The 15,504-nt window shown below is 38.5% G+C and overlaps 2 protein-coding genes across 2 annotated transcripts; both read left to right on the top strand.

Moving 5' to 3' along the window:
• Positions 1–207: 207 nt before the first annotated feature.
• Positions 208–2,437, top strand: LOC147884013 (small ribosomal subunit protein uS11y). Its single transcript, XM_087398255.1, has 6 exons — positions 208–349; positions 1,010–1,135; positions 1,290–1,335; positions 1,435–1,520; positions 1,933–2,062; positions 2,148–2,437. The coding sequence occupies exons 1-6, from the start codon at positions 347–349 to the stop codon at positions 2,213–2,215; spliced, it is 459 nt and encodes a 152-aa protein (XP_087254381.1). The 5' UTR covers positions 208–346; the 3' UTR covers positions 2,216–2,437.
• An 8,210-nt stretch (positions 2,438–10,647) lies between these two features.
• LOC147884012 (enoyl-CoA delta isomerase 2, peroxisomal-like) lies at positions 10,648–12,847 on the top strand. The gene is made up of 10 exons (XM_087398130.1): positions 10,648–10,766; positions 11,005–11,050; positions 11,227–11,268; positions 11,356–11,418; positions 11,550–11,623; positions 11,774–11,864; positions 12,184–12,275; positions 12,382–12,476; positions 12,565–12,617; positions 12,782–12,847. The coding sequence occupies exons 1-10, from the start codon at positions 10,648–10,650 to the stop codon at positions 12,845–12,847; spliced, it is 741 nt and encodes a 246-aa protein (XP_087254256.1).
• Positions 12,848–15,504: the final 2,657 nt, after the last annotated feature.

Below are 15,504 nucleotides of genomic sequence, written 5' to 3'. Positions count from 1 at the left end.
GTTTAATATATTTTTCCGTTATTTCAAAAAATTAATTCTACATCATTAATCTGGAATCAATATTTTCCACATATCTCTCTTTCACCTTAGGCGGCCTACCGCACCCTAGTTGTCCAGCTGCACTCACGATGACAAACATGACGTATGTATGTACCTAGGCCCTATACACATCAGAAAAGCGAGATGGGGTGTGACGAGGTGTGATAACCTCATGTGAAAGTTCCAAACCAGCCATGGTAAGGTAAAGGTGTAAATCCTAGTTGTTATAGGGTTGGCCTTTTGACGGAAGTCACAAAAGTAGAGCTGAACTCCAGCACGCAAGCCAAGCTGCCCCTCCCCGTGCAACATGGTAAGCGCTTCCAAACATTTGCGTAGATATGTAGGAGAATTACAACGACGATTGCTTTCTTTGTGGTGAAGGGTCCGGGCGGCGACAGAGTGTGTGTGTGTGTGTGTGAGAGAGAGAGAGAGAGAGAGAGAGAGAGAGAGATGGAGTAAGCAGAAGGAGAAGAAGGGAAAGAGGAGGAAAGAAGAACCCAATACAGTGTGTGTGTGTGTGTGTGGGTATGTGTGTGGGGTGTGTTTTGAGAGAGAGAGAGAGAGAGAGATGGAGTAAGCAAGGAGGAGGAGGAGGAGGTGGAGGAGGAGGAGGAAAGAAGAACACGAACCCAATACAGTGTGCGTGCGTGCGTGTGTGTATGTGTGTGTGTGTGTGTGTGTGTGTGTGTTATTTTGAGAGAGATCGACGGGGAGAGAAAGAGAGAGAGTTGATTCGTTGCCCAAACCTTTCTACCGTCCGAATCGGTCTGATCCGATGCTTCCCATTCCCAAAGTCTTCATAGTTATGCTTTGTGTTTTCGTGCGTCAATTCTTCTGAAGATTAGCGTGCGCTGCTTCTAGTCAAGATTTGTCTGTCATTATGGGCGTTCCTGTGGAATCGTAGCGACGTGGAGCATTCTGTGGCCTTTCTTTAGTCTCTGGATGTTACTCTGTTGTCGTTTTTTGTCAGTCTGGCAAAAAGAGGACGAAAGACGTAAAGGAGGAGAACGTAACCTTGGCCGGCCCTACTGTGAGGGATGGCGAACACGTTTTTGGGGTTGCTCACATTTTTGCGTCTTTCAATGACACCTTTGTGGTGAGTTCACTTCTGTAGTTTTGTTTAATCTTATAAAGCCGTGTTTTTATGGTGAGGGCGGCGCCATCTGAATACAGGCTTGTAAAAGATTTTTTTTTTTGCTAAGTTAGTTGAGCAGCTTCTTTGCTCTGATGATGATGATGTTGTTTCCCAGCATGTCACAGATCTCTCTGGTAAAGAGACCATGGCCAGGGTTACTGGTGAGTGCTACACTGTGCTTGATGTACTGAGGATCAGATTCATGTAATGCTATTGAAGCAATCAATGCCACTGAATGCTAAATTCCTATCTTTCCTCAGGAGGCATGAAGGTGAAAGCTGACAGAGATGAAGCTTCCCCATACGCGGCAATGCTTGCTGCCCAAGATGTGGCTCAGAAATGCAAGGTGAGCTTATAATCCATATTGCAATACCTTGACATGACTGCTTGCATGTTTGCGTTTTGTTGAGAGAGAAGTTTTGAGAATATGGTATTCAGTTGCCGTAGTTGTCAAACAAAGAAAACGACTGTTTCTTTCTTGTTCATTTAGTATTTACACCCTTGATGACTTTTGAGATGCGTCCACACAGGTTGTTGAATCTGATTATTTCAAAATATTGTTTTGCGTTAAGATTCCCTAGACCTTTGTTTGTCTTGGCTTGTGTTGTTCCTTTTGCCACTTTCACACTGAGAATTAGTTATGTAGACTGAATCTCTTTTCCTTCCGCATTCATAGTGCATTTAGTGCTCTAGTAGAACGTTGCCTTTTTTATACATCATTATTTTCCTGACAAAGTCGGGCATTTCTGTCACCATAGGAGCTAGGAATTACTGCTCTTCACATCAAGCTTCGTGCAACTGGTGGGAACAAGACCAAGACTCCAGGTCCCGGTGCTCAGTCAGCTCTACGTGCTCTTGCCCGCTCAGGCATGCGGATAGGACGCATTGGTAAGCTGTTATCTGTAATCGTTTTAGAGATTTTCAATGCATTGGTTACGGAGGACAGGACTGACTTCTTCATTTGTGTACTCAGAGGATGTCACTCCCATACCAACCGACAGCACAAGGAGGAAAGCTGGCAGAAGAGGTCGCAGGCTGTGAGGTGGTAATGAATGCAAATTTGAGCCAATTGTGAGGTCAAAGACTTTATTTTAATTCAAACCTGAGGCAGTGTTTAAGTAAATGGTAGGGTAATGCCATCCAGAAACAATCAACTTTTGATGGCATGTTATGTCAATCTTATGCTCATATGGGATCATTTCAAAATAGTCTCCCGGTGATTGTCTTTTCTCATTAGTCCAAGTTTCATTATGTGTTACGTTCTTTCAGTTTCTTTTATCATTATTCTCAGTTGCACATGTATCCTGTCTCTTTTTGCGTAGTTGTCACTGTGTCATCTATTTCTGAATTCCATGTACTGTGATTCCTTACTTAACAGCTATAGGCTTCTGGTTGCTCACAACTATTCTTCCCCTCTAATTGTTCATGCAAGTGTAGACTTGATGCTCTAAGGATTGGAGGTGCTAAAATTGCATCTACAATCCACACTCCAGTAATCCTGACCTCTTTGAGAGCGACTATTGCACTCAAGCTGAACCATTATCTTATTCCAATGATATTATCCTGATCTCAAATTTAGTGGTTGAGACTTCAAAGAGTATTCCATCACTCTTAACATTGCAGCTATAAATCAATTATTTGTTTTGAATATTCTAGTCTTACAAAGGTACATTTGTTTCTCATGTTTGAATGGGTTTATACTTTGTATGCTAGGGCACACTGACTTTTGCACCCTCATTCGAAAGGTGTGGTCAAATAAATTTTGAACCTTTGTACAATCTCTTGATGAGTAATAGTGTATATTCTCCTGCATGCCATTTTTTTATCAAGTGTATAGATTGATGGACCTAGTGGAGTCGTCAAGTTTGTTTTGGTATGTTGGCAAGCGGACCATTTAAAGACTAGTACGACCTTAATGTCTCCTAGTTTGGTATGGCAAACCTAGAACATCTCTTATATACTAGTTCCCAGTAATGCTTATATGTGACCCCTTGGTGTTGTTAGATTGTCTACGTGTTTGATGAACTGAGTTCACTTTTTTTTTTTGATAACTAAGTCAATGCAGCACCTTTTACTGCAACACAATAAAATTTGCTTTTCAAAGCCTCTGAAGACAGTAGAAGGTGTAAATGGATCAGATTTGTATGTATTTGGGTTGGTAGTCATGCACCTTTTATTCATTTAAAGTAAACAAAGAGAGTGGACAGACTCTTAGTTCTTCCATCGAATTGGAGATTTAGCTTTATGTATGTCTATGCCTCATTTATATTGGCATTTCCTGGAGTCTCGTGATTTCTTGCTCCTTGTACAGCAGCAACTCCAGGAGTGTTTTCTGAGTGCTTCCTTTGGCAAGAATTTCTGGCTGTCTACTTGAGGTAGGCTTATGATCTTCTCTTTTATGAGGTTTGTTATTGGGCACTTTGGACCCTATGGAAGGACCATTTTCGTCAAGTCTTTGGTGATCCCCCTCTGGCTAAATACTACCTTGATACATATGAAAAAAATGCAAGAAGCACTTAGAGAGAGAGAGAGTAAGCTTAATGCGCTATCGCCACTGCACGCATGTAAAGATATGCAGACGTAAGCATGCGCACGTGTGCACACACACATGTATACTTTTTAGCTCTTTGCTTCTTAGTTTTTCTCCATCTTCACCTTGTCTGCTTGGCCCACTTGTCTTATAGTGTCGTTCTTAATTGGCACCAAGTACATTGCCAGTTCATCATGGTGATTTCTTGTGGTAATTGAACATGTGCTAATACAAAGTTGTCTTCTCCTTAATTGGCATCCAATACATTGCCCTAGTTTGTCTTGGTCATTTCTTTCGATAATTGAATGTGTGTTAATGAAAAAATCAATTGAGATGATACTATTTCTTGGTGACATGAATATTGAGCATCTATTGTATCTACAATTTACATAATCTAGTAGTGTTGGCCTCTTTTGACCATGAAAGCTGCACTCTAGTTGGTTGAGAATATGGTAGATGCGTTACCTATTCCTAATTGAAATTTTCCTTATCTCAAACATAATAAACGAACTGACTTTTCATTGTTATATTCTACCACTTTTGACAATGTACCTATAAATCAATTATCTATATCACATGTATGAATGACAGTACACTTAGTACCGCACTAGGGCAATGAGGCCTTTTTACCTTATTCAAGGTAATCGCCATATCAACTTTTGATCTTTGGACAATCGCTTGTTGAACAATACATGATAGTCTCCCCACACTGCCATGCCATATTTTACTAAACTCTATAATTTTGAAATTTATTCTATACTAACCATCTCATAGTAAGAAGCACCCAATAGGAAAACATTATGCTTGTTGAAATTTTAGTCATACAATCTAAACACTCTAGCTATACCAAGCTTGAATTGTGTTTGCTAAGATTTTGGCCGTACAAGCTAAAATTTTAGCCATAATTGTTTTGAGATTCTAGCCATAATTGTTTTGAAATTCTAGCCATAAGTACTTAATGGACATAAAGCAATTGAATGTGACCCTAAGGGGGGAACATACTATACATATGTATCAATCGTAGCTATATGCTCAATTACAAATCACATCAACCTTATGCAGCTGCCTATCACACCAATCCTAAATTCGAGGAGCCATGTATGTTCTTGAGATTCTAGCCATACAAGCCAAAATTTCAGCCTTACCAACCTTAAAATTTTAGCCATATAAAATCTCATAGTAAGTAAGAAAATATTGTGTGTGCTAGAATCCTAGAGATACAAGCTTCATTACATCTTTGAAATTTTAGTTACCAAGCTTGAATTATGTTTAATATAAACTTAGAAAAAGTTTGATGCAAGTAACCTACACCAAAGTGTGATGAAAACGATTGATGCAACCACCCTATAATAAGATCCATAGGGTTGCTTATGTTTAATTACTTTGAGAAACTATTACATGTCATGCCATGAAAAATAGAGCCATGTATCATTGTTTATTAGTTCCCAAACCACATAATGAGGGAAAAGACTTATAGCAATATCTAACAAGATGTGTATCCCATATTGGCTATTTAAAGAGAGGAATAGTCATCAATTTTTTTTGCATGTGTCATATAAGAAACATACACATTAGAAATAGAATGGCAAAGGTGTTAATCTTTTTAGCTATAATCTAATAGTGAATTAGCTAGTTACCAACAAAAATATTTTATTCATTCATAGTACATATGTGACTAGCTACTCACAACCATATACTAGATCAAACCACAAAGAGCATTTGAAGAATATAAGTGGTTAGGAACAAACCAATAAATGCATCTAGTCATATGGATGTATGTGGCAAGCTCCATTCCTAAAACTATTACTAGCCCTATATCTTCCTTATGAATCCAATGAGTTTTATCGATTGTGAGAATGTGAAGATATGTCTCTAGTGATCAACATACCCTTAGGTTTATTCTTAGGTAACTCTTAAAGTAGATAAATATGCTGGTTAAATAGCAACATAACTATAAACATATCAATGCTTGGCCATAATACATTAGCCTATCAATAAAGTATCCATAATGACAACACTCTCATAACTTTTTCTTAAAAAACATTTAAAACCAAATAATCAAACATGTAAGGGATTGGAAACATATCAATAAATAGATCAATCATATGTACATATTGGGAGAATCTATTCAAAATAGACTATCAAGCAACCTTTAGAACCATAAAGAGATTAAAAGGTAATTCCACCCTTTGTATATATGTGAAGAGTTTAATCAATTCTAAGATTTAAGCTCTATAAAAACTATGGCTCCATATTGTTTTTGCATGCCTATGCTAGATAGAGACGTTGGTCCAAGTTAAGCCCTTCCTAGCATGAGGGGATATAATTAGAATCAAGTTGGAGTGACAAAATACTAATCTTGCTATGCTTTTACACGAAGTTATGCACTATCTTAAACCCTTGAGTATAGGGCATTTTTAATCCAGTTTCAATATATAAGATCTTTTAATCCAATTACATCTCAGAGACTACAAATCCAATCAAAGTCATTTCACTTGCAAATGGAACGTAATTTTAAGCGCAAAATTCAGAGACACCTTTATTCCATAAGAGCAGGATTACAAAAGTTAGAGCGCACAAAGCTCTCTGCAAAATTTGGCAAGCATATGCCAAAAGCCTTACATAATTCGCCACTTGGTGACTTAACATAACAAGTCATTCAATTAATACAAATCCCGTTTCTCGCTCGAGAGGAATGAAATCCGAAATTTGTTGAGGCACAGTGCTGCTCATGGATTCAGATTCTGTCGTCGGGCTGATCACCGGCACCTTGCCTGGCTTTCTAGGAACATTGCACTCTTCATTCACAGGAACATCAATTGGATCTGGCGACTTGAGACTCGCAAGAGGGGTCTAGTTAAGGAGAAGCTATCTGAAGAGAACAAAACAAAGGACAAGCAAATTTTTTGTAAATATCAAGAAGAGGTACATACATTAGCATTGAAGAAGATACAAAAGATATACGCTAAAGAGGCAAATATTTTGGTCTGGAAGCCAATGAAAGGAGAAATTTAGTGGGATGGCAAGTCCAATACATGATCCGATAAAATATTTGACACAAGTTTGATTAAGAAGTCCAACACAAAGTTCGAAGATCGAAATTGGGAAATAGAAATCAAGAAGCCGATTGAGGATAGTCTCTCACCAGAATTGTTCAAAGCCTTGAAACAAGCATCAATCAAGATCACCTTAGACTAGTTGTTAAGCTTGGCTCCAGCATTCCAAGAAAAGTTTATCAAAAGATTTTAGAATGAAACTAAGGAAGATAAGGTCAAGGGACCTCTACACAAAGAAGAGAACCATGATGGTCAAGAAGACCCACCAGTTTTGTAGGTGGAACCAACTGATGTGGACTATAAGGTTTTGACAATAAAGGTACACTGTAATGGCCAAGAAATAATATAAACATCATTGGATGGGGGATTTGGTGTGAACATTCTCCCTCAAATCATGTATGAAAAATTGTGGTTGAAGGAATTGGAAGCCCCGTTCCGGTAAAAACGGTAGATCAAAGACAAGTTCAACCACCACTGGGCATTGTTTGTAAGTAGCAAATCTGCATTGAGGATATGATGTTCTAGGTGAATTTTTTCATTCTATAGATGGAAAAGGGCAACCTATCGTACCCCATGTTGCCCAATCAACCATGGTTAAAAATAGCTAGGGTAAATTAGGATAGGGGCCATTCAAGATCATAGTCCAAAGTGGAAAGAAGAAGCTGTGATGAGACTAGACATGACCTTGAAGGTGCTTCTTTAGAAGGAAAATAGACCGCTCATTGCGCAATGTGTGAATATGCTAATAAAAATGGATGATGATGAGGAGCAAGAATTCCTCAATACTAATACATCCATTTTACTATGTCATACACATTGCATATATGATTGATCCAATACTAGTATATCAGGTCCTAGCTTGGAAGTCCAACAAGGATCGAAAGAAATCCGATAAGAAGGTACCATAGTCAGAGTTCAAACAATAGAAATGGAACAAAAATACTCGAAACAATATGATAAAGGAAGCTATGGAAGGTTATAAGAACCAAATGAAAAGAGCATTGAGAGTTAAAGAAGATAATCTAGATGAATTGAACCTCAAAACAATAGAAAAACCACAACTAGTGAGAATCATCGTGCATGTATAAGGAAAGTTTAAGAAATACTTGGTGCAGTTGTTGGTGGAATTTGAAGATGTTTTGGACCCAAGATTATGTTTGCATAGAATCAATATAAAAAACGATGCAGTGCATGTGGTCCAATATAGATATCAGATGAATCTGAATTACACAAAGCTACTGAACGAGAAAATTGATAAGCTATTTTGGATTGGTTAAAAAAGAATGGTAAATTATGCGTTTGTGTGGACCACACAAACTTGAATGTAGCCATGTGCAACCAACCCATTTCCTTTGCCATTCTATGCCACTATGCTGGATTCAGTCTCATCACTAGATACGAGGTCTATTTAGTCATCACTATGCTGGATTCAGTCATCACTAGACATGAGGTCTACAAATTTTTGGATGGATTCAATGGATACAATAAAATTTGCATGGCCGAGGAGGATAAGGACAAAAAATATTTGTGATGGAATGGAGACGTTTGCTAGCAATGTCATGAATTTTTTACTGAAAAATGCATTGCCTACATCTAGGGGTGGATACAAAATGTTTTCACTCCATATCTTACAACTTTTATGCAGGTATTCCTAGATGATTTTAGTGTGGTTGGAAAGAGGGAAGATCACCTTGAACACGTGCAACTATGTTTCACTAAATGTAGGAAATCCTGACTTAGTATGAATCCAAAAAATTATGCTTTTGCACTCCGAGGAGGAGTTCTGTGGGGGCACATTATTTTTGAAGACGGGATGGCAATAAACACGAGTAAGGGGTGGCCATCTAGGAATAAAAGGTGCCATGAAATGCAAAGAAGGCCATGCGATTCCTCAGATAGATCAAGTGCCATGACTGTTCGAAGAGGTCATGAGGAGAGAGTTTAGACCTCTAGCCCTCCTCTAGCTCATGTGAAAGGATACTTTCTGGTGAAACATGCAGAAGGTGAACAATGGAAGGAACAATGCCCTTGGTTCCTAGAACATGTCCTATTATTGATGATCAAGTAGGATTACTTTTCTTGCTTCGATGGCTTATGCCATGATGGGAAATCTTGTCAATTGGGATCAGATTTTTTGTGAGAAGACCATGGGAGAAATTAATCTCAAAGATAAAAAAGAAGCTTGATGCACATCAAGTGTAGGTCTATGTTATCTGCTTTGTTTGTGCATATCCCAAATGCACCAATGCCTGGGCAGTGCATTTCCAAAATGGTGAAGGAGGAAGTTGAAGCCACAACAAAATCCTATAGGAAACCAAATAGAGGGAGCAGTTGTAGGCTTCACAGATATAACAGGTTATGGAAAGGAGGAGATTGCAAAATATTTTGCGAGGAAAAAGAAAGGTTTACAAGAGTCCTTGGAAGTAACAAATGTAGTAAAAACAGGGATTGGAGAAGAATACCCCAAAGAAGAGGGTAGTCAGAATGAAGTGTAGTATGGAAAGGCCAAATGCACCTAGAGGTAATAAGCATAACCAACTTCTGTCTCATCAAGACAAGGAAAATGACTAGAACATGACAAGGGAAATGCAGAGGACAACCTATGGGAGGAACCACCCATTCTAGAAGATGATTAGGTTTTGGAAGTCTTGGATAAATAGGATGAGGTGATAAAGCTTGTTTTCAAAATTCCCAAATATCAAGGTCTAGCACAAGCTTATATTTTCAATTCAGGATGAATCTTCCACATGTAACTAGTTGCAACTAAAGTTCACAAACAATTTTTCTCAACTCCATCTTTTTTTGAGAAGGGACAATAGCATATTGGTTGAAAACTAAAAATATGATCATTTTTTTGTTCTTGATGAAAGCGATGCATATTTGTGGGGTTTATACATATGGCCACACCTAGGAAAAAATTGAATCGAGAACACTAAATACAACATAATTGCAACCTTCCAAATTATCGAGATTTTTCCAAATTCTCCAATATGGTATTAAAATGAAAAGGCTACCTAGGAGGGCTAGAGAGAAAAAGGCTCGAAGGGGCAAGGGGGAAAGAGAGGAAAAGGAAGGGCAAGAGATCTAGAAGAAATTGAAGAGCAAGTGGGAAACAGGGGAAAATGAAGGGCAAGAGATCTAGAAGAAAAGGAAGGGCAAGAGGCAAAAGGAAATAGCAAAGGAAATAGACAAGAGGTTAGAGGTAAAAGGCAATAAACTTGAGAGGTAAGAGGTAAAAGGAAAATTTAAAGGAAAAATCAAAGGCCTTAGGCAAGAGACAAGATATTTAAAGGCAAGATGGAAGAGAAAAGAGGCAAGATAACAAGGGCACGAGGAAAATGAAGGACCAAGGACAAGAGGCTAAGAAGAAAATGAAGGGAAAGATGGAATGGTGGTAAGTGATTCACCTATAATAAAAGTGCTAAGAGTCTCTACTACTAGCATCGTTCTATGACATAAAATATATGAAGTTTATAGTGGTACTTTTTCTAAAAATAAATTTGCATTATATGGCGTTGACCCACACTTACATATGGCATTGACCCACACTTAAATATGGCGTTGACCTACGCCTAGAGTGCTCATTGGTAGACCTTAAATTGTTCTCTATTCCCTTGAAATTACGACATGGCATTGACCCACACCTAAAGTGCTCTCATTGGTAAACCTTAAATTGTTCTCTACTCCCTTGAAATTAGGAAGGGCTAATTGGGGGATCTTTTGAGACCCAATGAAATGCATCTTGTACTCATATGCCTCGATGAGAAGAGGCCAAAGACAGTTTTTTCTCGCTTGGGACATCGTTTTAATCGCTCCCGAGGGGATTCAAATTTCATCATCTCCACCTTCCATCTCGAAAGCTCCATCATCCTCTTCGTCTCTTGCTTATGGAGCCCTCTCCTGCCTCCCCCCATCGATCTCCAGCTTCTCTCCATGATTTTGTCCGCCTTCAGCTTCTTGATCACAATGTCTACCTGCTCTCCTTCTCCGGCTCTGGCACACACATGTAAGTTTCGCCTGCAGGCCAAGGCTGCCGTAGTTGCACATCCATTGTTCGGGAGTTTAATCTCAGTCGCCCGATGCTAGATTGGCATCGTTGATACGTCAAATCTACTTTCATCCTTTGAGTAGGATCCAACCGTTTTGATGGATCAAAGCTGCAAAGCATGACAAACAGCTTCATTCCTATCACCAACTCATTTATTTTATTGAAGGAACTTGTTCTCGTCTGCTGAACCATGCAGGTTCACTCATCAAACCTTCCAAGCCATTGAGAAAGCTCTTGATGTGGTAAAAGCTCGATAAAATTGCTGTGCGCGCGCGCCGCCAAAGACGCGATTCATACTTATTAAACCGGCATCACTTTGTGCAGTAGATGGATGGCATATTAATTGGGTGCTCGTGCAAGATTTTTCTGTCCGTCTGATCGCCCGCCATCCTTAATCTTGCCTTTGTGTGCATTGCAGGTTGAGAACTCCTCGGCGGCAGCTCTTGTAACGACAAACGAGGTATAGCAAGCTCATCTAAAGGAAAACGACGCAAAGCCAACATTCTCGCCCTAATGCCTCGCATCGTGCGACATGGTAAACGTGCAGGGAAGATTCTACTCTAACGGAATGGACGTAACCTTCGCAGAAGGAGACGTCGATCAACGATTGGTATCCACAATTCCAGAGTCCATTCTCAAATCCAACGATTTTCAACTTCATTTGGTTTCGGCTTCGGGAAGGTAGTTTTTAAAGTATTTTTAATGATAGAAGTTAAATACAGATAGCTTCCGTTGTTGCAGGGTTACATCCTACAATGTCATCACCTATTGAAAAGGATGCTCGTGTTCCCCGTCCCTACTGTGGCTGCGATAAGGTTCTTTCATTCTTCCGTTTCTATAGAATTTATTTTCCTTAAAGGGCTGATCGTAAATGCTCTTTCAGTTTCTTTCAACTTCAATCCTTTTCGAGCATATCAGGAATTCGGAGCAGTTAATGCTTTGGAGTTATGACATGACTTTCGCAGGGGTCACGCTGTGGGTTCAGGGTGCTTGTTCGCTTTGGCACACGATTATCGCTACATGCGATCCGACCATGGTATGATGTTCATGAGTGAGGTAACGCCCATTGACCTGCATTTCTCTATCAATAACACCGAGGACAAGCCCCTGAGGAGAAATATTAGCAATGCAGCATATCTGCGGGGATTCTCTAGGACATTAGAGTGATAGGTTGAGTGGTAGTTTGTTACAAACGGGCAAGGCAGTTAGCTTCATCAGTTCTTGCAATGTAACTGTGAACAGCAATATATGGAGAACTGAGTGCTCGATTGAGTGACTCAGCCTTTTGTTTGTTTCCTGCGTGCTCCATTGCATTTGGCCCTTCTTGCTCACTGAGTCTCGCAGTTCTTTTAATGTCCCACAAAATATGCTGCAGATCGACATTGGCATGAGTCTGACCCCAGGAAACTCTGCGATCCTCGCTTCCAAACTTACACCATCGTCTTATCAGGAGGTCGTGCTCACAGGGTAAATATATTTGGTAGCACCTAATTTTTATTCCGACTCTTGGATCGAAACGTCAATCCTAATTCATTGGCAATGAGATATTTTAATTTTGCTTATGTGGCTGCAGGCGCCGGTACCGAGGCAGAGATGCAGCGAATGCAGGGTTGGTGAATGCTGCGCTTCCAGATGCCAGCAGCACACTAGAGGCAGCGCTTGAAAAGGGTAACATGAAACCAACAAAGTCAAAGCTACAGCAGGGAAAGTCGATGCAAAACACCAGGTCTGATATCTAGTATTTTCTGAAATGCAGCTACGGAGATGGCAAGGAAGGCGTGGAAGAGGCATGCGTACCAAGGCATGAAGGTAAGACCGTACACTTATCCGTTCACTCTCCAAACGATTGAGGAAACGTATGGATATCGCACGAATTCTTCTCGCTTCTCGTAGCTTTTCGATTCCGTTGAGATAAGTTTCTCTGAACTATATGCTCCGACCTGTGACGTTGCTGATGGTTGGATAATGCTCAGATGGAGATGTTCAAGTCGGCTGTGAGAGAGCTTGAGAGTGGTGGAATTGCATATGCACGATTATAATCAAACAAATAATACTGCTCTTATTCAAGTTTTGCAGATTCCCCTTTGGATTTATGTCAACTTGGATTTTAGCATATAGTATTTTGCAAATATGCAATTTGTATTTTACACATAATCACACATTAGTGTGGAAGGAGAGTTCACATGCTTTCTCTCCTAATTTTATAAGATCATATAGCATTTTGTATTTATTACATAACTACACGTTTTTTTATGACGGAGTTTGCACAATTTCTTTCTTAAAGCTATAAGACGAATGAAGGTGCGATTTCTAAAGTTCATTTAAATCGCATTCAAGACATGAATTTAAATTTAGTACATAGGAATTTAAATTTAGCACATAAGACTTTTCATCTGGCACATATAATGTTTCATTTAACATAAAATTATATGTTTGTGTGGGAGGAAGTAGGACACTTCCTATTAAATTATAAGACCAAGGAACGTTCTTTTCTTTGGGCTCATATCAGTTTGTATTTAGTAAACAACATTTTTCATATAGCATGTAGCAATACCAATCGGGATTAAAACCCTGCGCATAATTTGCCAAGACTTGTCTGAAGATGAGAAGAATGTCTTCTACTTGCACTTACACAATGCTTTTAGCACTTAGCAATTTGAATTTTGCACATAGCACTTTGCATTTTGCACATGGTACTTCACATGTAGCAGATAACCACACATATAGTGTGGGGGGAGAGTTGGCACACTTCCTCTCCAAAAATTATAAGACCAAGGAACATGCCCTTCCGTGGGTTCATATCATTTTGCATTTAGCACATAGTATTTTGGCATATAAGACTTTTCATTTAGCACATAGTACTTCAAACTTGCAATTAGCACAAAGAAGTTTCAATTTGGCACTTAGCAATTTGAATTTTGCACATAGCACTTTGCATTTTGTACATGGTACTTTGCATTTCGCACATAACCACACATAACCTATGGGAGGAGAGTTGGTACACTTCCTCTACAAAAATTATAAGACCAAGGAATGTGCCCTTCCTTGGGTTCATATCATTTTGCATTTAGCACATAGTATTTTGGCGTACAAGACTTTTCATTTAGCACATAGTACTTTGAACTTGCAATTAGCACAAAGCAATTTCAATTTAACACTTAGCAATTTAACATTTGCACATAGTACTTTGTATTTTGCACATGGTACTTCACATTTAGCCCATAACCACACGTATAGTGTGGGGGAGAGTTGGCACACTTCCTCTCTAAAAATTATAAGACCAAGGAACATGCCCTTCCTTGGGTTCATATCATTTTGCATTTTGCACATAGTATTTTGCATATAGCAAGTAGTTACTTGAGTTTGGGATATAGAGCTTTGCATTTAGTACATAGCACTTTTCATTTAGGTCATAATGTTAAAATATATTTTATATTAAAGATACAAAATAGGATCTATATAATGAATTAAGAGATTTTATATTGTTTGAGAATTTTTTTGATTAATTACCATGAGGAATTTTTGTTATTTGAATGCTAATATAAGCAGTTGCTTTTTTTTCTACTAATTGATGTTTTCATGTTTGTGAAATTAGTTAAATGCTATCGTAGAAGTACCTATTATAATTTTGTTGTCCCAGATCATAGTCCAATGAACAGCTTGCAAATTACAAATTGAATAGAGTTGCAAAATAAATTTCAAGATATTTTGCAAAGATAAGAATTTTAAATTTGATATTTTTTCTTTAAATTTTAGAAATGAGATATGCTAAAGTTAAAGAATTTAACAAAGATTGGAATTCAAAAAATGTAATCTTGACTTTGCATTCTAGACATGAGATAATTAATTATTATATTATATAATTAATTAGTACTTTGCATTTTTAAAATAACCACATGTTTTGCTTTCAAAAAAATAAATTTAGCAGATTGCAAAATAAAAATAGCGTATTTCCAGTTCAAATCCTTTATAAGATTCCTCAAGATAAAAAACTATAATGACATCTTATCATCATTTCTATGTAAAAGTTAAGAAGACCTTTAGTTTTGTCATCACTAATTTCTCATCTAGCCTTGCTTGCACATGCCTCCAAAACTATAGTAATAGTCACTTTCTCTAGATTTACCCCTTCAATTTGCATCTAAAAATACATTTGGACAACCTCTCGGCCCTTCTCATGGAAGACATAAGTTGAAATCATACCAATGTAGGATACCACATCCAGTTTGTTCATTCTCTCAAAGGTCCTTTGCGCATCCTCAGGGACTCCACATTTCCCATACATATGGATCAAAGCATTTCCCACCACAATATTTGGTGTCAAATCTGCTCTTTAGAATGTATTCATGGACCCACCTTCCTTTAGCTAAAGTTGCTTGGCTACTACATGCATTGATAATGCAAATAGAAGTAACTCTACTTGGCATTACTCCATTTTGCTAAATCTCATCCACAAATTCAAGAGCCTACTTGAATTTGCCATTTTGAGCATGCACTACCGTCATAATATTCCATGAAACTACATCCTGCTTTGGAATTTTTTTGAACATTTGCAGTGCATCATCTGAGCTACCACACTTGCCATACATATTGAGATACGTGTGCTATTGTAGCAGCCTTAGAGAAAGAGAGATCCATGCTCTTATTGTTGGCAACACATGGGAGTTTGATGTGGTGGTGGGGACACCCCTCATCA

This window comes from Dipteris shenzhenensis, chromosome 27, assembly GCF_047967505.1.
Source record: "Dipteris shenzhenensis isolate YYH24624 ecotype China chromosome 27, Dip_SZ_1.0, whole genome shotgun sequence".
Classification (NCBI taxonomy): domain Eukaryota; kingdom Viridiplantae; phylum Streptophyta; class Polypodiopsida; order Gleicheniales; family Dipteridaceae; genus Dipteris; species Dipteris shenzhenensis.
Note: the sequence above shows the minus strand (reverse complement) of the source record. Positions and strands in the feature narration are given on the sequence as shown.